We start from the raw sequence: 22,242 nt of genomic DNA on the forward strand, positions 1-22,242 counted from the left end.
AGCATCAGGCGAGAGGTTACTCCTAGAAACCGGGCAAAACCGGAAGGCAACGACTTTGCCGCAAACGAGCCGCCGACAAGGGAGTGAACCGGGCCAGCCCAGGCCGCACCCCCACCGCCGCGGTGGCAGGTCCCCGCCCGGCCGAGCGCCCGCAGCCCGCAGGGAACGCCGCTCGCGTGCGCCCGCCCCTGCGCCAGGTGAGCCCACCCACCGCGCGGGCGTTAGGGCGGGCGGGCGCCAGGGGGCGGAGCCAGCCCCGCACCGTCCGGCCGCGCGCCTGCGGGCCAGCCTCCGGTCACGTGACGGCGGCCCAGGTGAGCAGCGCTTCCGGGGTCGGGAGCCTGCTTCGCCGCCGGCTCCGGCTTCCACTCCGTCGGGTGCGCGGGAGAGGGAGACTATGGCGTCCTCCTCTGTCCCGCCGGCCACCGTACCGGCGGCGACAGCGGCGCCGGGCCCGGGTTTCGGCTTCGCCTCCAAAACCAAGAAGAAGCATTTCGTGCAGCAGAAGGTGAAGGTGTTCCGGGCGGCCGACCCGCTGGTGGGCGTGTTCCTGTGGGGCGTAGCCCACTCGGTGAGACCCGGCACTAGCCTCCCCAGAAGCCCTGTCCGAGCTTGCTCTTGCTCCGCTGGGCGCTGCTCTTGCTCCTCCGGGCGTCCCTGTTTCCAGGCTCCCGCGTCCGGAGCCCCTTGCGCTGCCACTTTCCACCCCGCGGCTGTCCTGGTCCCTGCCCACCAAACCTCCGGTGTTCCCGGCGTATCTTCTCGCTCTAGACGTTGTTATTGTTTCTTTTTTGAAATGTAGACTTCTGTTTCCCCCTCCGCCCTCTCTTCCACCCCTCTAGTTCCTCCTTCTCCACCTGATTTCCAGCTCGCTGCCTCCTTCCTGCCAGGTCCGGCCTCTGCCGCAGGCCACGGAGACTGGCCGGGACCCGACTTCGCTTGGAAGGACATTAGTGGGAGTGGCTCTAAGGGGTTAGTGGTGGTGAGGTCTCCGGTGAGAGTTTATGTGTGGGAAGGGGAGGGGAGCAGAAACGGTAGTTGAATGAGGGGGATAGTTAGCTCACTTTTCTTTCTAGCAGCTATCCTTGATTTTGGAACCTTGGCTTTGGGGGAAGCTCCAGGCTTTCCTGGACCTTCTAATCCTGCTTGTTCCGTCTTTCCCTTCCAGAGGTACAGCATTTCAGAGAAGCCATCCACCCTGAACCTCATTAAGACTTATGTATGGTATATGCCTTTGGTCTTAACTGCATTCCCATTGCTGGCTGGAGTGATGGTGTTTGGTGTGTGTGTGTGTGGTGTGTGGGGGGTCATTTTTGACCAAAGAGATAGCTGAGCGGCTCTGGTCCTGAGGACGCTATGATGGTGAACTTTAGAAATAGGTAGAGGGTATGACCTGGGAATCAGGAGGAGGCCAAAGAGACCAGTACATCTCTTTTCCTTCACTCAGGTGAAGGAAGCACAGCCATTGCTCCTCTTCCCTCAGATTTGGAGTGGGAGGGATGCAGTGACCGTGAATGTAACAAGCAATATTTTATAAATCAGTTTCCTTGAATCGTTACAGTCATGGCAGGGTTGTAGAGATGGACGAGGGTGAGGAAGAATACAATTTTTTGTCCCCTTAATATATGGGTTAGAATGCTGTTGTGGGGAGGGTCTGTATTTGTATTTGTGGTTCTGTGGACTGCTCCCACAGTATCCATGCTAAGGTGCTGGGTATGGACAACACTGATGGAGGTAGAGCTGCCTCTCATGTCAGTTTTCCGGGTGACCCTTCCATCCCTTTGGGAAGCTGAACAGGGAGGATTTTTCTTTGGTGAGGGTTGAGGAAGTTACATATGAGAGCTGCCTCAGCTTCCCTAGGTATATATACTTTAGCTTTAACACCCCACCTTGCAGCCAACCCACATTTACAAGTGTCTAGAATGGAGAATTCCTTGAACATATGTCTTAGTGATGATTCAGCCCGCTTAACAGCAGGTGGCGAGGAGGGTGCATGAAGAACTATAGCTGAATTGTAGGCTGGGAATCTCAAGTGACATTCCCCCCCCCCCCCGGAGGAATATGTTCTGTCCTCCTTTTTTACTGAGAGTGAGAGGAGCACAATTTCACTGCAATCTGTGGGATTTAGGTTAAACTGCACTTCATAACTTCTGTTGAATGATCAAGTAAAGATAGGGAAGGCATCCATTTATTCAGTTAAGAAACACCTCAGTTAGTGGTGGTGAGGTCTCTGGTGAGACCTCAGGACCCCTTGTTCTGAATGCTAGCTTTGAACTTGAGAGACACAGACAGCTACAACTGGTCCTTGCCACCGAAGAGCTCACAGTGTAGATGGGGAACTTACATAAACTAGCCATTAGAGTCATATGATAAGTGTGCTGTTAGAGGTGGGTGAGCAGTACTGTGACAACGCTGAGGAGAAAACACACCTCTTCGGGATTTCTTCATACAGGAACTCCCTTGCCACCCAGAATTAGCAGATGGCTGATTCTGGGGGGGCCAAGCAGAGCATGTGTTGCTTGCATCCTTTGGGCCGTGGGTTGGCTTGACTTCAGGAACAGATAGCTAATGAGCTCATATCCTCTGCCTACCTGCCTACATTCCCTTTGAAATCAGCTGCTCTTCTTTAACTTTACACCCAGGCAGGTGGGGACCTTCTCGAGAGACCTGGGTCAGGGTGGTCTGGAAGGCCTGGTCGTGTTTGTAAGGAGACACCTCCTGCAGGAGGTGGACATTTCATTCTTGCTGTGGACTCCTCAGAGTCCCATTAACTCTCTTGTCTACTTTATTTTTTTTTTAAAGATTTATTTATTTATTTATTTGACAGAGAGATCACAAGTACGCAGAGAGGAAGGCAGAGAGAGGGGGGGAAGCAGGCTCCCCGCAGAGCAGAGAGCCTGATGTGGGGCTCGATGTGGGGCTTGATCCCAGGACCCTGGGATCATGACCTGAGCCGCAAGCAGATGCTTTAACCCACTGAGCCACCTAGGTGCCCCTCTTGTCTACTTTAAAAAAAAAAAAAAAAGTCTTTTGTTTTGTTTTTCAGGGAGCATGGAACTGCTTGTCTTGAGTGTTTTAAGTCTGCTGAAGATATTTTTTTTCTTTAGAACTTCTCACAGCTTTAAAAATAGCCCTGAACTGCTCACAGGGTTTGCCTAATATAAAATGACTGTTGCGAGCATGAAGTTCCATGGGGGTGGAGTGTGAGGGGCTGGGTGTGGGGGCTGCTTACTTCAGTCCTTGCTGGGCAGCAGAAGAGGTCTGACCCATTCTCTCACCCCTGGCAAGTAGATGCATAATGGTGTTCTTAAAGGAATGAGGTTTGAGTTGCCATTCTCTGACTCTTACCCGACACAGTGTAGAAGTAGCTCTCTACACCCCTCCTCAGCTCCCTATTCTTGTTTTGGCTTATCAGATCAATGAGCTCAGCCAGGTGCCTCCCCCCGTGATGCTGCTGCCAGACGACTTTAAGGCTAGCTCCAAGATCAAGGTCAACAATCACCTTTTCCACAGGTATGTGGAGATCCCTGCTCTTCTCCTGTCAACCTTCTTAGAAGAAAGTAATACATAATTTTAAGAGTTAAGATTCAGTGAATTGAAGGTTTTAAATTTGGAAGACAATTTACAAGTTGTGTGTTCTAACCCCATTCCTGGTGCAGAAATTCAGCACCGTGCAAAGAAACCATTAAAATAACTTACTGTGCTCTGTACACCTTCATATATTTGTAATAGTTTGTTTCTAATCTAGCCTGGCAATACCATAGAGTAAGTACATTTAGATGGCCTTACCATTAATGTCTGATAGAGAGTCCCTGAAAGAAATATCTGAGTCTCCTAGGTGCTTCTGGTATCAGAAGATGCCATTCAAAACAGTGGCACCTATTGCTTATTTTAGGATGTCTCGAACTTGCCTCAGATTTGGGAAACAATGCTATTTACACGGGCATTAAATCCTGGTCCTACTTAAGCTACTTACCAGCTGTGTGTTTGAAGCAGGTCACTCAACCACCCCGAGCCCCAGTCTCCCTTACTATAAAATGGGAATGATATACCTTTAAAGGACTTCACAAGAGTTTTATGAGAATCAAATAAGGTAAATGTGTGAAAGTGCTCTATAAACTGTCAAACCCTACATAAATGTAATATTGTTAACTTTGTCTTCTTGCCTTGAAAACCCCTATTTCAGAGAAAATCTGCCTAGTCATTTCAAGTTCAAGGAGTATTGCCCCCAGGTCTTCAGGAACCTCCGTGATCGATTTGGCATTGATGACCAGGACTACCTGGTGAGAGTCCTTTTTGGGTGAGGGGAGTCCTTTCTCTCTGTCAGCCGGGGAATCCTTGGGCCAGTCATGTTTGGAGAAATGAGAGCTTTGGCGAGTCTGATTCTTTACCTGTTTGTGGTCACAGGCATCTTCAAAAATCGGATGAAAGCTGTTAACCCTGTCCTTGGAGAAACATGTAGCTACATTAAAATTTTTGCTTTCACTTTCATTCAGTCCAGATGAAGAACCCCTGCTCAATCTTTTATGCAAGGGTTTTATCCACTTTCAGACACAGTCACTTGGCCATTATCCTATGACTTGAATCTCCATACAAAGAGGAAAAGAGCCTCTGGCCTGTGTTGCAGGTGTCCCTCACCCGGAGTCCCCCGAGTGAAAGTGAAGGCAGTGATGGTCGCTTCCTCATCTCCTATGATCGAACTCTGGTCATCAAAGAAGTATCCAGTGAGGACATTGCTGACATGCATAGCAACCTCTCCAACTACCACCAGGTCAGGTGGCTCTCCAGCTTCACTCTTGCCCTCTCCTCTCTATTCATAGCTTAGCTGCTAGAGTAACTTCCTATCTGTTCTCCTCCCTACAACCCATATTGCTGCCCAAGAAGCACTTGACATCATGTTTTTTAAAACTAGGAATTTCAGAAAAAGCCTCTGCATACCTCTTTGTGTCTGACTAAATGGGATAAGGTAGTGTTCCTTCTCATTTGGTATTTACAATCTAGAACTGCTGTGGATTGTTACATAAAGGCACATGTAGAGTAAAGTATGAACTATAGACTGAGCCAGAATTAGGTGAAGTGTTAACACCAAATATACTGTCAGGAGCTAATGTGGTTTTGAGGAGGAAATCGGGATAAGTGCACAAATGGGGATAAACTGGAGGGGAGAAGCCATGATCAAATCCAGTCCAAAGTGGGGTCAGGGAGGCTCTTCTGTCTGATCAGATTAACTTGGAATGTGGAGTTTCTGGAATATTTTGGTGAGAAAAACACAACCTGAATATCTTCCTACTAAAAAAATATATCTCCCCAAGGTCAATGAGCAAGGAATAAATGAGACTCGAAAATGACTGGAAAAATGACTGGTTTATTCAACAAACACTGAATGTCCATTACCAGTAGGCCCTCCAGTGGGCAGCAGAGAAAGAGGTGGATGAGGAAGAGGCTCTGGAGGATCTCTCGGTCCAATGGCAGAGGGTAGGAGAGCAGCATTAGCACACAGCAGGGTGTGCGCAGTAGCAGGGGCGCGGACGGAGCGCTGTGGGGGTGCAGGGGAAGAGCGTCCTAACTTACCTGGGAAAGGGGTGCACTGGGAGGTTCATGGAGAGTTGTTGTTGTTATTTTATTTTATTTTTTCTTACAAATTGAGAGATTTATAGAGAGGGTATCATAGGAATTGATGCTTGAAAGACTGGTATGGACTCCTTAGGCAAGGTGGAAGACAGCATTCTAGGCAAAGGAAAGCTTGTAAAGGCACAGAGCTGTGAGAGAGGTATGTTATTTAGAAATAGCCCCACGACTGTATTTTCGAGATTGGGCTGGAGAGGGAGCTCCCGGAAGTGAAGAGTGAGCAGGCAGGAGGGAAGGAGAACATTCTTGTGAGCAAGGACCAAGGCTGGAGGAGCCCTGGCGGCCGAGATGCAGAGGAAGACCTGTGGGAGACTTGTGCGAGTTGAGGCCAAGGTGCCTCTAGATTCCTGCTTTGGGATAACTGGGTGTCCATTCATGAACATTGGGGAAGCAGAAAAAGAAACCAGTTTGGGGAGAAGGTAGTTGTGATTTACATACGTTGAACTTGGGGTTTCTGCAGTTCCTCCAGATACAAATGTCCCGTAAGTGGTTGGGGAATGGAGTTCAGGCAAGTAGAAGTGTAAGTTTGAGAGTCACGGGTGAATAGATAGTGATTAAAACCAGAAATATAGACTAGATTATTGGTGGGAAGTTTGTGAAGAAGAAATGAAAAAAGCAAGGAGAGAGGAGAGCCTATAAGGGAGACTGAGTCACTGGATGCCCTTCTTTGTTCTGTGTGGGATTTGGGGAGAGAAGGGAGGAGACTTGGAAGAGTGGAATAAGTAAGCTCAGGGCGAAGAGAATTCTAGGGAGAGACTGGTCAGGACTATCAAGTGCCCCCCAGTTGAAATACAGTAACTATAATGAATGCCCATAGGATTTGGTGACTGAGGGATTTGAGAAAGGGGGATGTAGATTTCAGAGGAAAAATAAGGGTCTGAATCTGATTTCACTGGTTTGAGGTGTGAAGGAGAGAAAGTGGATTGACTACTTTCCTGAGAAGGCTGGCTCTGGAGAGAAGTAGGCAGCAGTACTGAGGCAGCTGCATTGAAAGAGGAATCGTTTTTTAAGAATCCAAATTATAAGCCATCATGCAAACATTTTTACTATAGGAATCTAGCCCGCCAGGAAACATTAGTCTAGGTAAAATCATTTCATTGGTAAGCAGATGTAATTTCTAACCCCGGTTCTGTGACCACTTGTACTTAAAGAGGGTCTAGGGGTGCCTGGGGGCTCGGTTGGTTGAGCAGTGGATTCTTTTTTTTTTTTTTTTTTAATATTTTATTTATTTATTTGACAGACAGAGATCACGAGCAGGCAGAGAGAGAGGAGGAAACGGGCTCCCTGCTGAGCAGAAAGCCCGATGCGGGACTCAATTCAAGGCAGAGGCTTTAACTCACTGAGCCATCTAGGCGCCCCAAGCAGTGGATTCTTAATTTCAGCTCAGGGTCCTGGGATTGAGCCAGGCTCTGAACTCATCAGGGAGTCTGCTCATCCCTCTCCCTCTGCACCCTCCTTATGCTTGTGCCCCCTCCAAATAAAACCTTTGAAATTGAGAGACATTATACAGATGGAATAAATCAGAGTAGACAGGGGTTCAGAAACAGCCCTCTTTAACAAGTCCCCACCACTTTTTTTTTAAAAGATTGATTGATTGATTGATTGATTGATGTGAGGAAGAGAGAGGGAGAAGGAATGCAGAGATACATTTGGAGAGGGGGAGAAGGGCAGGGATAGGAAGAGGGAAAGAATCCCAAGCGGATTCCACCCTCTGCGGGGCTTGATCTCGCAACTCTGAGATCATGACCCAAGTGGAAACCAGGAATCAGATGCTCAACTGACTGTGCCACCCAGATGTCCCCCTTCCCCCACCACTTTTGACCTGCTAACCTTTCTCCCTGAAGTTGTCTGGCCTACCCTGGAATGGTGGTATTTGCATTCCCTGCCCTGGGCTGTTGGGGCATTTAGGCCTCAGCTTCTCCGCATTCCTTCCTCCCTTCTACCCCAGTACATTGTGAAATGCCACGGCAGCACACTGCTGCCCCAGTTCCTGGGGATGTACCGGGTCAGCGTGGACAACGAGGACAGCTACATGCTCGTGATGCGTAACATGTTTAGCCACCGTCTTCCTGTGCATAGGAAGTATGACCTCAAGGTAAGGAGAGGTCAGCTAGAGCTCAGGGAGAGGCTCCTGCTGGCCCAAGAGTGGGGAAGGGCCTGGGAGGGCACTTAGTTCATTTCAAAGGAAAGAAGACTGGGTTTGAGTACTCATCTTTGGAGCTGGGTCCTAACTATTCTTTTAGCCACCTGTGCTGACTTGGTCTTTGGGTCTCTCCACAGGGCTCCCTAGTATCCCGAGAAGCCAGCGATAAGGAAAAGGTGATACTGATATTAAGTGATAGGGTGAGGGGTGAGGGAGGGCAGATGAAGGGATGTCCTTAGGATAGAGGTAGGAGTCACCAGCTATTTGTTCTTAATCTGAAACCACCGAAGGGAAGAGAGGTGTGGACTGGTGCTGAGGTAGGGGTCAGCTGCTGTCTCACTGGTGTGGGTTGTCCCATCTGGAAGGTTCGATGATGGTTGAAGATAACAGACTTCAAGAGAGAAATGCTTATCCTCTAGCTCTCACTCTGGGTTCTTGTATTCAAGCAGCTATTTTTACTTAAGGAGAAGAAAGAAAAGTCAGCAGGAGGGGTCTTGACTGAAAACCATAAGTAGAAGGTGGTGGGATGTGATGTGGGGTACCATGGCCGTGACTGAGTTTGGAGAAGCTGCTAGAACTGAGAGCAGCCTCTGGGGCAGTGTGGAGGCAGAGAGGGGCTGGAAGAGCTCTCACCCCTCAAGGCCACTGAGTTAGGCATAGAGCCCCAGAGAGAGCATTCTTTTCTCTGAGACCTTGGGGGAAGGGATGTGTTCCTAAGATGTCCCTTTACTTTCAGGTTAAAGAACTGCCCACCCTTAAGGATATGGATTTTCTCAACAAGAACCAGAAGGTTTATATTGGTGAAGAGGAGAAGAAAGTATTTCTGGAGAAGCTAAAGAGAGATGTGGAGGTGATGATCAGGGTGCTTGGGAAACAGGGTGTTCCTTTGGCTCCCCATTCCTAGTCTGAGGGAACTGCTCTCTTTCCCTTTATTCTTTGGGTTCTCTGCAGGTAGGGGAGTTGGGTATGGGACATGAAAAACCCTTAGAGGTGACCCATGGAGGGAGTGGCTAGAATCAGCTAAATGGATGACCTCAGATACCAGGACATTGATGTACTAAAGGGCAGTGGTTCCCTTCCAACCCTCAATTTTTTTTTTTTAAAGATTTTATTTATTTGACAGAGAGAGAAATCACAAGTAGACAGAGAGGCAGGCAGAGAGAGAGAGGGGGGAGAGGAAGCAGGCTCCCTGCGGAGCAGAGAGCCCGACGTGGGGCTTGATCCCAGGACCCTGGGATCATGACCCGAGCCGAAGGCAGGAAGCTTTAACCCACTGAGCCACCCAGGCACCCTTCCAACCCTCAATTTCATCCCTCCTTTCCCCAGGAGGGCCCCAGAAACTCAGGAGTGGAGGCGTAGGGTGGTGCTTGGGAGTGGGAAAGGAGGTCTGAGGGATCTGATTTGTCAGTGGGGTCTCAGTTCCTAGTGCAGCTGAAGATCATGGACTATAGCCTTCTGCTGGGCATCCACGACATCATTCGGGGCTCTGACCCAGAGGAGGAGGGGCCTGTACGGGAGGAGGAGTCGGAAGGGGATGGGGACTGTGGCCTGACAGGACCACCTGCTCTGGTGGGCTCCTATGGTACCTCCCCTGAGGGTATCGGCGGCTACATCCATTCTCATCGGCCCCTGGGCCCTGGAGAGTTTGAGTCCTTCATTGACGTCTACGCCATTCGGAGTGCTGAGGGTAAGAGAGATCATGGGAATATTAATGGTGGGGGGGAGCGAGGGTTGGCCATGGGGGACTGAAATCAGGGTGGTAGGAGAGAGGCTGGTTAGCTTTTCAAACCAGATCTGAATGGTTCTTGGGGGAAGGGAATTGGGACTGTACTTGCTCTTCATTGCTGGTTTCTGTCCCCAGGGGCCCCCCAGAAGGAGGTGTATTTCATGGGCCTCATCGACATCCTGACACAGTATGATGCCAAGAAGAAAGCAGCTCATGCAGCCAAAACTGTCAAGCATGGGGTGAGGGTTCCCCAAAGCCTTTGCTTTTCTGTCTTTTGACTCTTCGGGAACAGGGAGCCCTCTGTGCCTGAGCAGTGGGGTGGCAAAAGCACGAAGGGCTGGGTATGGAAGTGGTGTGTAGTGGAATGGGGGTGGGTGGGGTAGGGGGTTGATCTGACATGGTGTTCCATACCTCCTCTCACAGGCTGGGGCAGAGATCTCCACTGTCCATCCTGAGCAGTATGCTAAGCGATTCCTGGATTTTATTACCAACATCTTCGCTTAAGAGACTGCCTGACTCTGTGCTGACTGCTGCTTTTTGTTCAAGGTGGCAAGGTTCTGAGAGCCTTGGGGGAATTGTGGATATGCTGACCACTACTTCTTTTCCCCCTTTGTTAAATCCTAGCTATAGGCTCCCTGCATCCAGATCACTCCATCTTGTCGAGTAGGCTTTCCTGACCCTCAAAAATACATTATCCTGTCTCCCCCTGTCCGGTTTTCTTCCTTTTCTCCCTCCCTTCCAACCATTCTGCTTGCTTAGAGTGTTACTGTTGACTCACTCCCAAGTGCCTTGATCTTTGTAAATGTCCTGTTGCTTCTAGAACATAGGAGGAGACAGGGGCAGGGGGTTACTTGCTGTCTTCAGGACCCGACTGCACGAATGGATCTGGCTTAGGCAGCTACTCCAGATGCGCTCTGCTGTATGCAATGAACTGGGAGGGCCTGAATTTTGCTGATAACTTTACAGACCTCGCTGTGGCCTGCTTCCTTCCCAGTAGGCCCTGGGATGGAGGACCTCCAAGATACTACAGCTGTGGGTGCTGGCGTGCACACATGTGATGGGATATGACTCATCTTACACACTACTGGGGTGGGGAGGGGCGAACCGGCTGACACCTCACAGAGGTGGGACCCAGGAGGACACCTGAAATTATGCAGGGAATGGGAAAAGGTGCCTGTGAAGAACTGACTACTCTCCAATCTCTTCCCTCACCCTCCTTTCAGCCCCCACCCCTGTACTGGGCACAGGAGTCCAGAGATGGCCAAAGTGTTCAAGCCTGGGTGAAGACATTTGACTGTTGCTGCTCTCTACCAGGACCTCATACCCCTCCTGGGGCTGGAACCCTTCAGTGGGGGTGTGGGCAGTTTTGGAGGCTGGGATGATGGGCCAGGGTAAAAGGTTCATCCCAGTGCTAAATTTCCTCTCTTCATGTCTAGCCATCCCTGAGGTTTTATTCCCAGTGGAAGGGAATCTCTCTCCCTGGGTCATTTCTGGTCATCTCAAGAGGATGAAGGACTCAAGTGTGGGACCCTCCTCTCCTCTACTCCTTGGAGGTGTGCACCTAGCATACTGCCTTCCCAGGCCCTTCGCAGACCCTTTTTTCTAGTTGGATTTTGTTATTCTGTTCTTTTCTGTCTCATCTCTGCAACTGTGTCTCCCAGGGGACAGATGGACTTCTTTGTCATCTTCACTCTCCACCCCCAGAGAGGAGTCAGAGCCATAACTCAATCACCCAGCCCCCTCCAAAGAGTTGAAGTGCCATGTGGTAGTCTCGAATGTAGATGACTCTGGTGACCCAGATAGTGTCCTCCCCATCCCCTGATGCCTTTGGGGCTAAGGCAACCATTCTTGCTACTCTCTATCCCCTCTATGGCTTCCACACTTTATTTTACTTTATTTTAACATAAAGATGAGCACTAGCAACTGGCCTTTGGGGATGCAAGGATTCTTTGTATCTAGGTGGACTGATCTGTCTCACAAGAAGTCATATAGTCATAAAGGAGAATTCCTCTCTCCTCTCCATCTTTTGCTCCAAAGGAAATAACAAGAGGAGTCCACAGTTAAGGATTAGAGCCCCTATAATATCTTCCCATCAGGGGCCTGCTCATCTTTTTCATTCCAACCGTCTACCTTTCCCCTGTTGAATGCAATAAAACTCCATGACACCAGCAGCTGTTGCTCTTTAGAAATTGGTTTTCTGACCATGTGGCTGATGTATCATGAGCAGTATGGTCTTTTTTGTTGCTTCTGTTTTCCTCTTTTTTGTTTTATTAATTAATAAAGATCTTGTGTATTTACTCCCACTGCTGTCACTATATAGGAAATAAGTTATTGAATCCACATTCCTTCATAGACATGCCTCCCCCCACCCCCTTTCTGAGGAGCCCTGTGCTTACGGGTGTGGAGACCAGATCTGACCTTTAAGATGTTGGACCCCTAATTAAGAATATGGGTTTCTAGATAGATAGCTGTGAACTTAAAAGGTTGTGAGGGGTGTGCATGGGAATGGAAAACTTACTCCCAGCTTTGTGGGAGTTCTGTTGGGGGGCCATGGAGAACAGCTGATGTGATGCTCCCCTTTCCCCCAGGGTTCTGGGCTTGGTCACACACCCATTCTGAGAGGTGACTGAACCTCTCAGAGCACACTGGCAGGAGCTAAAAGAAGGAACTGGGTGTTTCCCCAGGCTTCCTGGGAAAGATGTCTTCTGTCTGGAGAGCAGGAAGAGTACAGCAGGGTCCTGGGAAAGTGAAGAAAGAGACCAATCCTCCAGCCCAGAGTTGGGGGTAGTTGCCAGCCTGGGAGATCCAGTACTGTTTGGCCAGGAGGTCTTCTGGCTGGTGGAAAAACCTGGCATGATGTGGCCCCAGGGAAGTGAATTGGACTGGGGGCGGAGATTTCTCTGATGTGGGAAGCAGAACAGTGCAGAGCCGCTTTTAATTTGAGTTTTTAACTCTATTGGAACCATAGACTTAATACCCCCAGCCCCCACCCCAAGGCGTTTTTTGAAAGATGCACTCACTTCCCATTTTGCAATAGCCTCAGTATCCCTGTTTGTGGAAACAAAAGTCAGAGGCACTTACCAATACCCATCTGGGAGCAGGTTGTGGGGGTCACAGAAGGTAACAATCTAGGAAAAGGCAAGCAAGGAGGGAAGGGATTGAAATAGTTTAGTTCTGGGGTACGTTTATTTTTTAGAACCAGTGCTTTTCTTACTATGACTCTTCTTCCCATCCCAAATTATTCCTCAAAGGTCCTTCTAGCAATTGCATAAGGATCACAAAAAAATTGTCCCCTTCCCCACCTACCTAAACCGACACTCCTCGCCCACCCATCCACCACCAGCTTGCAGAAGCTGCCACGCAGCTGGCTGGAAAAGCAAAGGGAGAGGGCCCCTCCCGGGAGGGGGAAGCGAAAAGGGTGGCGTCTCTAAGAGATTTAACCTCCTACCCTCGGTTCCACACGCCACCCCCTCCCTCCAAAGACTGGGACGGCGCCTCCATTTTTGTTTTGGGGCGGAAGGGCAGGGGCTCGTGGATGGAAGGGGGTCAAGGGAAACGGTGATTATCACCTGTACGGGGCAACGGGTACCGTTCTTCTACCCTTTCTCTCAATCTGCACCCCCCCCTGCAAACTGCCCCCCCCCCCTCTCCGGGTCCCCCCCCCCCCCCTTGTTGCTAAGGCCCAGACCGTCATCCCAGCAACAGCCTCAGTCATGTGACCGGCAATGGCGGCGCTGACGGGAGGTAGGTGAGCCCGGCGCCCCCCACACCCACCGCGCGCCCCCCGGACCCCGCTCGTACCCCCCGCGCGCCCTCCCTGCACCCCTGCGCCCCCTCCTCCGCCTCCTTACCCGCGCGCGGCGCCGGGGACCCCCTCCACGCCTGGGCGATTCTCTTCCTATCACCCTCCTGCCTTGGCCTCCATTTGGGGGTTCTGGGGACCGCGATCGGCCGACATGCACCCCAGTGGTGGGGCTCTGGGGGCTCCGGCGAGAGGGGGACGTGGGGATTGGCTCTGGATCTTGCAGGAGGTCATGGGGGATGGGGTGGGGCTGACTCAGTTGATGCCCCCAGAGACCCTCGCCCTTCCCTGCTGCCCCCGTCTGGCCTCTGTCTGGAGAGAGGGACTGGCCCGGTGTCCGGCCTGGGTTGCCCCAGAGGAATCAGAGACCCAGCATAAGCTGTGGCCCCGCCTACCTCTTCTGTGCCAGCAGGACTTGAGGCTAAGGACATCTAGGTCCTGGGTTCCCTCTGATCGAGAGGGGGTGTTCCACCTTGGATAGAGGGAATGAGCTGAGGTTCTAGGATTTCGTTTCACTTTCTGAATCTAGAGGTGCATCTGGCCTTGAGGGGACTATTATGGAGGCACAAACAGAGAGCCGCTCCCCTTTGGATCAGTCAAGGAATTGAGGTCACACTAATGGCCCCTCTTTCTATTTGAGCTACATTTGGAGGTGTTGTAGGTATAGCTCTATAGCTGAACATGGTAAGATTCAGGGGAAACAGAAGTCTCCTCCAGCTGAGCCCCTGCTGAGCCCCACCCCTCCCTAAATGCAGACTGACTTGCTGACAGGCTTACTGCTTGCTCCTGGGCAGGGTTTAAAAGGTGACCGGAAGTTATTTAGGGGCTGCGGCCACTTTGTTGGCATTCCCAACAGACTTCAGCAGAAGGGACTGGGTTAGCTCTCAAAGAAAGCTCCCTAGAAATAGGGGCTGAATTATTTGGGAATATGGGGTAGGGTGAGGAGTTGGGGATCAGAGGGAACAGTCTTACTCATGTGATCTGAGGGAGGTGGCTAGAAAGACCTCCATCTGTGTGGGCTTTTCCCTTCCTGACTTCTCGTATCTGTCCCCTAGGCTTTCTTGAGAGCCTCAGAGCTGGGGAAGAAAAGAGAAAAGTTAGCATGTTGAAGTTCCCTCCTTAGCAACTTGGGAGAGGCTGGGGAGGCAGTTCTCCAGAAGAGGAGAGGAAATGGAAGAGGAGTTTTTGTTTTGTTTTTGGCCTGCTGGTGGAGTCGGGGTGAGGCAGATATGGTAACATTTCTCATCAGGAGCTTCTACTCTCTATTCTCCGCCTTCCCCCTAGCCCTGGTCAGCTGAGTGTGGAACTAGAGGGATTTCTGCTGCTCTCGTTGTCCATGGGCTTTCCAGGTATCTGCCTCCCAAGGGAAACTCAGCTTTCCCCTTTAAATTGGTTTCCTCCATTCCGCGTGCCAAGTAATCCCATTCCCAGTAATTTACACCCAGGTTCCCAGTCTTCTGTTACATGGGCTGCTGAGCTGGGGCATGTGGGAAGGGGGTACGGGTTTCTCACTTTCCCTCCTTTTCCTTTCCACCCACCAGGTCACACAACCTACAAGTAGGGAGCAGGGACAGTGAGAGAGAGCCTGCATGCCAATTCTAAGCTCTTCAGGATCAAAGTGAGCAAAAGTTCTCCCTTCCCTTTAAAGAAGCCAGTTTTCACCCAGAGGGAGGAGGGCGGGATGGTTTCTGTGATCTTGGGAGGAGTGTAAAGAGAACCAAGGACTGGTGCTTGCCTCAGATGATGATAGTAATAAAGTTATAGAAACTTTCTTGCTCTTCGGTGGGTGCTGGGTTTTGAAAGATAAGAGGAGACAGAAAATGAGCTTGGGGAGGAGTTGGGGGTTGGACTTTAAGATAGTAGAGGTAATAGAGGGTTGGAAAGGAACCTGAAGTAGGAGGCACTGGTTTTGTCAAATGGGGACCCCCCACCCTGAGTCCCTTTCACCCTGGGGGCAGTGTCGTTCGTCCTGTCCAGAATGGCAGCCTGTGGAGGCACCTGCAAGAACAAAGTGACCGTCTCCAAGCCTGTGTGGGACTTCCTGAGCAAGGAGACCCCAGCCCGGCTGGCCCGGCTTCGGGAGGAGCACCGTGTGTCAATCCTCATAGATGGCGAGACCTCTGACATCTATGTCCTCCAGCTTTCCCCGCAGGGCCCTCCTCCGGCCCCTCCCAATGGGCTCTACCTGGCCCGGAAGGCTCTCAAGGGGCTGCTAAAAGAGGCCGAGAAAGAGCTGAAGAAAGCTCAGAGGCAGGGCGAGCTTATGGGCTGCCTGGCTTTGGGGGGTGGTGGGGAGCACCCTGAGTTGCATCGCCCAGGGCCCCCCCCCCCCCCTCTGCGAGCAGCCCCCCTTCTGCCCCCCGGGGCTCGGGGGCTTCCTCCCCCTCCTCCTCCCCTCCCCCCTCCCCTTCCTCCCCGCCTTCGGGAGGAGGCTGAAGAACAGGAGAGCACCTGTCCCATCTGTCTGGGGGAGATCCAGAACGCCAAGACATTGGAGAAGTGCCGGCACTCATTCTGTGAGGGCTGCATCACCCGGGCCCTGCAGGTGAAAAAGGCCTGTCCCATGTGTGGCCGCTTCTATGGGCAGCTGGTGGGAAATCAGCCGCAGAATGGGCGGATGCTGGTCTCTAAGGACGCCACACTCCTACTGCCCAGCTATGAGAAGTACGGCACCATCGTCATCCAGTACGTCTTCCCGCCCGGTGTCCAGGGGGTAAGAAGACCTACGGCCTGCCTTTGCCCTCTGGTTTCCTCCACTTTGGCCCCCGCACCCCTGCCCCACCCCGAGTGTGTTCTCCGATCTAGGGAAACTGGGTGAACGGGAGTGTGTTTGTTAGACAAGAGGGAGTCTTGCTGTCTCCCAGTATACCCTCCCACTCAGGGCCCCCGAGCTAGGAGGTGCCCTTCAGGCCCAGCTTTTCTGTCCCAGACTCCAAAGTACACGGGAATATCAGGTATGAGAGAAAGGAATTGCATACTATTTCCGTGGTGAACTTGGATGTCGACAACTATTCTGGGCAGCGGTGAGGTCTGTGGAGGGGGTGGCCCGGGGGCAGGCAGGCATAGCAGGAAGGGATCCGACCCTCCTCACAGAGCACTAAATGTTACTTCGGTCCAGACTGATGAGAGGAAAGCCTTGATGACAGTGGAAGGTTAAAACAGGAGAGGTCAGGGGCCTATCCAGTGTCTTCCTGCTCGATGAAGCAAGAATAATTTTCGGTCCTGGTTTGCAGAGGGCTGGGGAAGCTCTGACGAAGAGTAATGGGAAAGTGGGACAGGTTAGGCAGGCCGAGAAACACTGGGAGCGTTTTCAGGTGAAGAAGGGAAGGCTGGAAGATAGGTTATTCTCAGTCTTCACGCTTCTGCTGAGTTATCTGGTGAGTAAGGACCAGCTACTTTCCATCACTTTTAAGAATCCATTCGCTGCGGCATTGAGGCTTGAAGGATTGAGGCAGCAGAAAAAACTTCTTTAATTGTAAGGATTTTGTCCAAAAGCAGGCTCCTGCTGTCCAAACCCTTCAAAGAAGCCTCTCCTTCCTTGAGAGGCCGTCAGCCTATTGCTGCCCCATCAGCATCCTCGAGGGGTGCGCAGACAGCTGGCCAGCGGGACCCTCCACGGGCATCATGGGCCTTCAGATGCCCAGCTGCTCACTGTCCTCTCTGCTTCCCCCTCCTCCCAGGCTGAACACCCAAACCCAGGAGTTCGGTATCCTGGCACCACAAGGGTGGCCTACCTCCCGGACTGCCCTGAGGGCAACAAGGTGCTGACCCTGTTCCGCAAAGCATTTGACCAGCGTCTCACCTTCACTATTGGCACGTCCATGACCACAGGGAGACCGAATGTCATCACCTGGAACGACATCCACCACAAGACCAGCTGCACAGGGGGACCCCAGCTGTGCGACCCTCCTTCATTTCCTTTCCCTTGGCCCCTCCCCTTCTCTCCATTTCCTATATTCCCCTCTCTCTGTGGGAACTTCCTCACTGCAGAGGACCACCCCCAAACTATTCAACCGCCTCTTCCATCCCAGTTTCTCTACATTCAGCCTGGTCCAGTATGCCAGTATGCTCAGCTTAACCTACAAAAATAAGGAGAACTGGGCTAAGTTATCTCCCGTTTGGATATCCTTAGGGGAGGTGGGGAGGGGCTGGAATGGGGCACCCAGAATGAAGGTGAGCTTGAGACTAATAAGGAGTAAGCTGCAACAGCTAATCCTTCATTCCTTTTTGCTCCCAGGTTTGGGTACCCGGACCCCACCTACCTGACCCGGGTGCAAGAAGAGCTGAGAGCCAAGGGTATCACAGATGACTGAAGGACATCCCCTTTGCCAAGCCCTTGTCTTTCTCCATAGGACCCAGCGGAAGCCTCTGTTCTCCTCTCTCCCTCTGCCCCCCACACCACACAAACAGGGGATCAGTCTGACAGGAGAAGGAGTTCAGAGAGGGAGGGGGCAATCCCTTCCCCTGTCCCCCACAGGCCAAGCGCTTCAGTGCAGTGAGCCACTCCCTTCTGGCAGAGGGATCTCCCAGGCTCTTCTCCCCTCCTCCCCCTGTACATACTCCTAATTTCCCTACCCCCTCCATTGCCCTTGGCTTTTTCTGGTATGTGCTGTGCTCCAGTGACTAAGCTGAGAAAGGACCTGGGTGGGGAAGGAGGGTCTCTTGAGCCCCTGCCCCCACAGACTGCTCCACTGCTGAACTTCGCTGTAGGGGAGGAGGAATGGGGCCGAGGTGTGCCCCCGAGAAGCCGGCCTCGTGTGTTCTTCAGAAACAGTCCCCCTTCTACCTTAACCTTGTCCTTTCTCTCCTGTGTCTCCCTCTCTGTCCGTCTGTCTCCCGCTCTTCTCTGCCCCCTATAAGGAGCCTCCTTACCCTGTTCTGGAATCGCCGCCAGACTGTAGCTTTTAATTTAATAAAAATAAAGTAAAATATGCAACTCTCTCTGCCACACCCGCTCTGTTCTGTGGACCAGGGTGGGGGTGGGGTGGGGAGCGGAACCTGCTGAGAAGGGGAAGGGGGTGGCGATCGGGGAAATCCCTGTGTGTCTCCCCTGTCTCGGCCTTCAGAGTGCCTGGGGAAACGGCACGATTTAGTGGGCTCCTGACGCATCCACGTCGGGATCGGGATTAAGAGAGGTTTGTTTGTTATTGAACTTTGGTTGTAGAGAAAGCAAAAACCCTACCCCTTTGAGAAGTTTGGCTGGGGTGGGAGTGGGGGCGGAGCCGGGCAGGGGGCGGATTCGACAGCAGCAACTCCCCGGACGCGAGCAGGCCTCGAGGCCCCAAGCTTCCGTGCCCCCTCAGCCCTGAAACTTGGAGCAGGGTAGGGGTCCAGCATGAAGCCCCCGGACCGCCCCGCCCCTGGCCGCACGGACCGGATACTGGGGGTCATGGGGGGCATGCTGCGCGCTTGCGCCCTCCCCGGGCAGGAGTGGGTAAGAAAGAGGGACCACGGTGAGGTTGGGAATCTTTAGGGGGCTTCAGGTGGTCTGCACCCTACAACTCAATTTACCAGTAAATAGGAATTCTGAAGGACAGTCGCAGGATTCCATGAGTTCCAAAAGAGGGCCAAGGCCCTGGTCTGGGTGAACCCGTCCCTCCAACCCAGCCTAGGCGACCCTTTCACAACAATGTGGATTTGACAGGAGGAAGAAGGAGAAGCGGGAGGTCAAGGCTGGGCGTGGAGTGTGGTTTCCTTACCACCAGTCTTTCCCCACAGCCCCCGAAGGGAAGCCCCCTAGAGCCAGGAGGGACCGAGACAGAGTCTGACTGTACCGAGGGGGACCAGAAAGGGGAGCGCGAACGTGAGGTCCTCGCCTGGGTTCCGCTGCCCGGTAAGACGCTGGAGGTGGGGTGGGGCACGGTTTGCCCTCGTGCGCAAAGTGGCGAATTCAAATAACGCTGCTCTTATTAGCATAAAGGCTTGCATCTAATCTGCATGAGACCCATTTAATTGCCAAGACCTCCACGCTTCTCGCTCTCTAATGCGCTGTGTGTACCCCACATCAGCCGGCCCTGAGCCCCCACAGGCGGAGTGTCCCCGCGCCCCACCCCTGGCTCCTCGCCAGCCCGGGCTCCCGGACTTCGCCTTAATTGGTGATTAGCCTCAGCTGGAGTCCTGGGGCCTGGAGGAAAGAAGGGTCTGGCGAGAGAGGGCGGCACCTGGGCTGTGTTCCCCACAGAGCTCCCCATTCATGCGTCCCCAAAGGGTAGGGGGCTTGTCTAACCCTGCGCGGCTAGGGACAGTCCCAGCCCCCAGGACGTCTTCGCACAGGCCCGGGCCCATCCGTCCGCACCCTTCCCCATTGCAGAGGCGGAGGGGCGACCTGGGCAGATCCCGCCCCCGACCCCAGCGCTCCGCAGTCGGGAGCTCGAGAGGCAGTAGGGAGGGGAACCCGGGGCGGGGATCCTAGGCTGGAGAGGAGAGGCGGAGGCGGTGGGGACGTGGAGTGGGAACGTGGTGGTGCCTGGGGGAGGAGGATTGGGGCTGGAGCCCGCACAGGCTGAAGGGGGGAAACCAGAGAGAGAGGGCGGAGCTGGGCCGCAGAGGCCCCTCCCCGCGGCGGCACCGCTGCCGGGCCTGTTATTCCGCTCGCCGTTCGGCCGGGACCCGCGCAGCGCCAGTGACTCGGGGAGTCGGCCCCCGCCTCCTCCCTGCCCGGGCCTAGAACCACCCCAAACCCGAGAGGCCAGAGACGGAGCTGGAGCGGCTGCCGCATCCCGGCCCAGCTTCCCCCACCATCCCTCCCCGCCCCGCTGGACATCTGGACCCTGGGCCCCGCACCGACTGGGTTCCGGAAACCCTCCCCGCCCAGCTCGGCTGCCCGGCCTCGCGCCGCCCGCTCTGCGGAGCCCCCAGGCCTCCCCCAGACCAGACTTCCGCCTACCCCTGGACGCCCCTTCCCAGTTCCCTCCCTCCCCTCCTCCCCCAGCCTGGAGCGGGGTAGGAGGGAGGGGGGGTGTGCGCCCTGCGCCGTCCCCGCCCCGCCCCCCGTGATTCCCCCTGCATGGCCGGCCCGGGTGGGGGGTGCGGGGGGGCCCGGGCGCCATGCGGGGGGGGCACAAGGGGGGTCGCTGTGCCTGTCCCCACGTGATTCGAAAAGTGCTGGCAAAATGCGGCTGCTGCTTCGCCCGGGGGGGTCGTGGTGAGTGCGAGGTCGCAAGGGCCCAGCGTTGAGTGGGGGGCGGGCTGATGGTTCAGGGCCTCAGACAGACCTGGTCCTAGGGATTCAGAGGTTGGAGACTTGTACCTGTGTTTTCCAGGAAAGTGACTTAGTAGATCTCCAAGATCCCTTCTGCCTCCAAATTTTTAATCAGTTCAAGTTAAGGAAATTGGGGAAGGGGCAGCAAACTCTTCTCTCCATCTTGTAGTCAACTGGGTTCTGAGAAAAACCCATCCACAATCCCCCTGGGCCTACAACCAATCTTTCTTAAATCCTTTTGCTGAGAATCTACTAAGGATCTGAAGAGGGCCAGAGAGGAGGAATGAGGATGAGGGTCTACCTGGGGCTTTATGACAAATCTCTAATCCTCTGTTCCTGACCCAGGGCAAAGATAACCCTAATGAGTTCTCCTCACTTGCCTCCCCCCTCCCAGTTGGGTTTGTGCATGTGTTGGGGAGATGGGCTGCAGAAGTCTTTTCTTTTTATAGTGATTACAGCAATTGGTGCAGGAGGGGTCTGGGGGTGGCAGATGGCCTTTCAGCTCTCCCCCCCCCCACCTTCTCAGGGAATGGTCTGTGCCCATTGGAAGGGGGTGGCTTGTAGGAGAGCAGATGGCCACCCCCAGCTTCCCCTGTCTGCCCAGATGCCTGCCCAACCATATCTGTGGCGTGCTCTGGATATGGGGGAGCATCCACATGAAACTGGAGGTTCCAAGCTTTGGGAGCCCGGGTGTTTACTGTCCTGCCTCCCAAGGATGCCCAGGTGCAATTTTCTATCCTGGCCAAATCAAATGAGGATGACAAGAGAGTGGGCCCTGGGGGAGGGCTCAGCATTATGAAGAAGAGCCTCTGGGAGCTCCCTAGAGCCCTGAATCTAGAGCTGGAGTAATATCTATGGCCCCTTTTCTTCCCCCACTCCCCATTAGAGTCCTATTCCATTGCTGGCAGTGAGGGGAGTATCTCAGCTTCAGCTGCTTCGGGTCTGGCTGCCCCCTCTGGCCCCAGCTCTGGCCTCAGCTCTGGCCCCTGTTCCCCGGGCCCCCCAGGGCCAGTCAGTGGCCTGAGAAGATGGTTGGATCATTCCAAACATTGTCTCAGTGTGGAAACTGAGGCAGACGGTGGCCAGGCTGGACCATATGAGGTGAGCAAGGGGCACCACAAAAGCATGTAGGACAATCCATGAAGGACACTGGGAGAGAGGGCAGGTTGGGGGCCACTGGTTGCTGGGGAGACACAGCCCATGACCTCTGACACTTGACCTCTGGCTCCCAGAACTGGATGCTGGAACCAGCTCTCACCACAGGAGAGGAGCTTCCAGAACTCACCCTGCTGACCACATTGTTGGAGGGTCCTGGAGATAAGACACAGGTATGAAGAAACGGGTCTGTATGGCTTCCCAAAAGCATCCATGTGCTGACTCTAGGATGTTCTGTCCTTCCAGCCACCTGAGGAGGAAACTCTGTCCCAAGCCCCTGAGAGTGAGGAGGAACAGAAGAAGGCGGCTCTGGAAAGGAGTATGTAAGTGTCCCCATACACTCCCCCACCTTTGCCCCCCCCCCCAACCATTGTGCAACTTCCAGAGAACTGTCCCTCACATTTTATTTATTTGTTTGTTAGAGATTATTTATTTATTTATTTATTTGACAGACAGAGATCACAAGCAGGCAGAGAGGCAGGCAGAGAGAAAGAGAGAGGAGGAGGAGGAAGCAGGCTCCCTGCTGAGCAGAGAGCCTGATGTGGGGCTTGATTCCAGGACCTGGGATCATGACACAAGCCAAAGGC

General features: G+C 53.2%; 3 protein-coding genes and 2 long non-coding RNA genes across 12 annotated transcripts in view; 3 read left to right on the plus strand and 2 right to left on the minus strand.

Annotated features, from left to right (window-relative positions):
* The first annotated feature begins 260 nt into the window (after positions 1-260).
* PIP4K2C (phosphatidylinositol-5-phosphate 4-kinase type 2 gamma) lies at positions 261-11,800 on the plus strand. 2 transcript variants are annotated; one of them, XM_059403556.1, is made up of 10 exons: positions 261-571; positions 3,416-3,513; positions 4,187-4,283; positions 4,628-4,771; positions 7,577-7,723; positions 7,909-7,947; positions 8,508-8,621; positions 9,191-9,458; positions 9,633-9,736; positions 9,921-11,800. In XM_059403556.1, the coding sequence occupies exons 1-10, from the start codon at positions 398-400 to the stop codon at positions 9,999-10,001; spliced, it is 1,266 nt and encodes a 421-aa protein (XP_059259539.1). In that variant the 5' UTR covers positions 261-397; the 3' UTR covers positions 10,002-11,800. The 2 variants fall into 2 exon arrangements, with proteins under 2 accessions (XP_059259539.1, XP_059259540.1); XM_059403557.1 differs by lacking the exon at positions 261-571 and adding an exon at positions 1,203-1,224.
* On the minus strand, positions 9,365-14,564 carry LOC132019850 (uncharacterized). Of its 2 annotated transcripts, XR_009404862.1 has the most exons (4): positions 14,272-14,564; positions 13,349-13,771; positions 12,579-12,625; positions 9,365-9,452 (listed from the first exon to the last, which is right to left on the minus strand). It is a non-coding gene; the product is annotated as an uncharacterized LOC132019850 (long non-coding RNA). The 2 variants fall into 2 exon arrangements; XR_009404861.1 differs by lacking the exon at positions 14,272-14,564 and having other exon boundaries at positions 13,349-14,170.
* Positions 12,968-18,240, plus strand: DTX3 (deltex E3 ubiquitin ligase 3). Of its 4 annotated transcripts, none has more exons than XM_059403558.1 (6): positions 12,970-13,241; positions 14,584-14,648; positions 14,841-14,917; positions 15,277-16,012; positions 16,980-17,197; positions 17,537-18,240. In XM_059403558.1, exons 3-6 carry the CDS (start codon positions 14,889-14,891, stop codon positions 17,610-17,612), a joined length of 1,059 nt encoding a protein of 352 aa, XP_059259541.1. In that variant the 5' UTR covers positions 12,970-13,241; positions 14,584-14,648; positions 14,841-14,888; the 3' UTR covers positions 17,613-18,240. The 4 variants fall into 4 exon arrangements, with proteins under 4 accessions (XP_059259542.1, XP_059259541.1, XP_059259544.1 ...); XM_059403561.1 differs by having other exon boundaries at positions 12,976-13,241; positions 15,258-16,012; XM_059403559.1 differs by lacking the exon at positions 14,584-14,648 and having other exon boundaries at positions 12,968-13,241.
* A 297-nt stretch (positions 18,241-18,537) lies between these two features.
* The window catches only part of ARHGEF25 (Rho guanine nucleotide exchange factor 25), a 7,637-nt gene continuing 3,932 nt past the window's right edge, over positions 18,538-22,242 (plus strand). Inside the window, exons 1-5 of one of the 3 annotated variants that reach the window (XM_059403548.1) lie at positions 18,538-18,733; positions 19,018-19,132; positions 21,387-21,601; positions 21,733-21,828; positions 21,902-21,978. In XM_059403548.1, coding sequence (XP_059259531.1) covers positions 18,635-18,733; positions 19,018-19,132; positions 21,387-21,601; positions 21,733-21,828; positions 21,902-21,978 — 602 coding nt within the window. In that variant the 5' untranslated portion in view covers positions 18,538-18,634. Of the gene's footprint in view, positions 18,734-19,017; positions 19,133-19,671; positions 20,444-20,993; positions 21,224-21,386; positions 21,602-21,732; positions 21,829-21,901; positions 21,979-22,242 lie in introns of those variants that run through there. The other 2 variants (XM_059403550.1, XM_059403549.1) reach the window with 2 other exon arrangements.
* The window catches only part of LOC132019851 (uncharacterized), a 6,935-nt gene continuing 5,136 nt past the window's right edge, over positions 20,444-22,242 (minus strand). Inside the window, exons 2-3 of the long non-coding RNA XR_009404863.1 lie at positions 21,786-21,932; positions 20,444-20,519 (exon numbers count right to left, since the gene is read on the minus strand). This is a non-coding gene — a long non-coding RNA (uncharacterized LOC132019851). The remainder of the gene's footprint in view (positions 20,520-21,785; positions 21,933-22,242) is intronic.

The sequence above is a fragment of the Mustela nigripes genome, chromosome 6 (assembly GCF_022355385.1).
Source record: "Mustela nigripes isolate SB6536 chromosome 6, MUSNIG.SB6536, whole genome shotgun sequence".
Lineage (NCBI taxonomy): Eukaryota > Metazoa > Chordata > Mammalia > Carnivora > Mustelidae > Mustela > Mustela nigripes.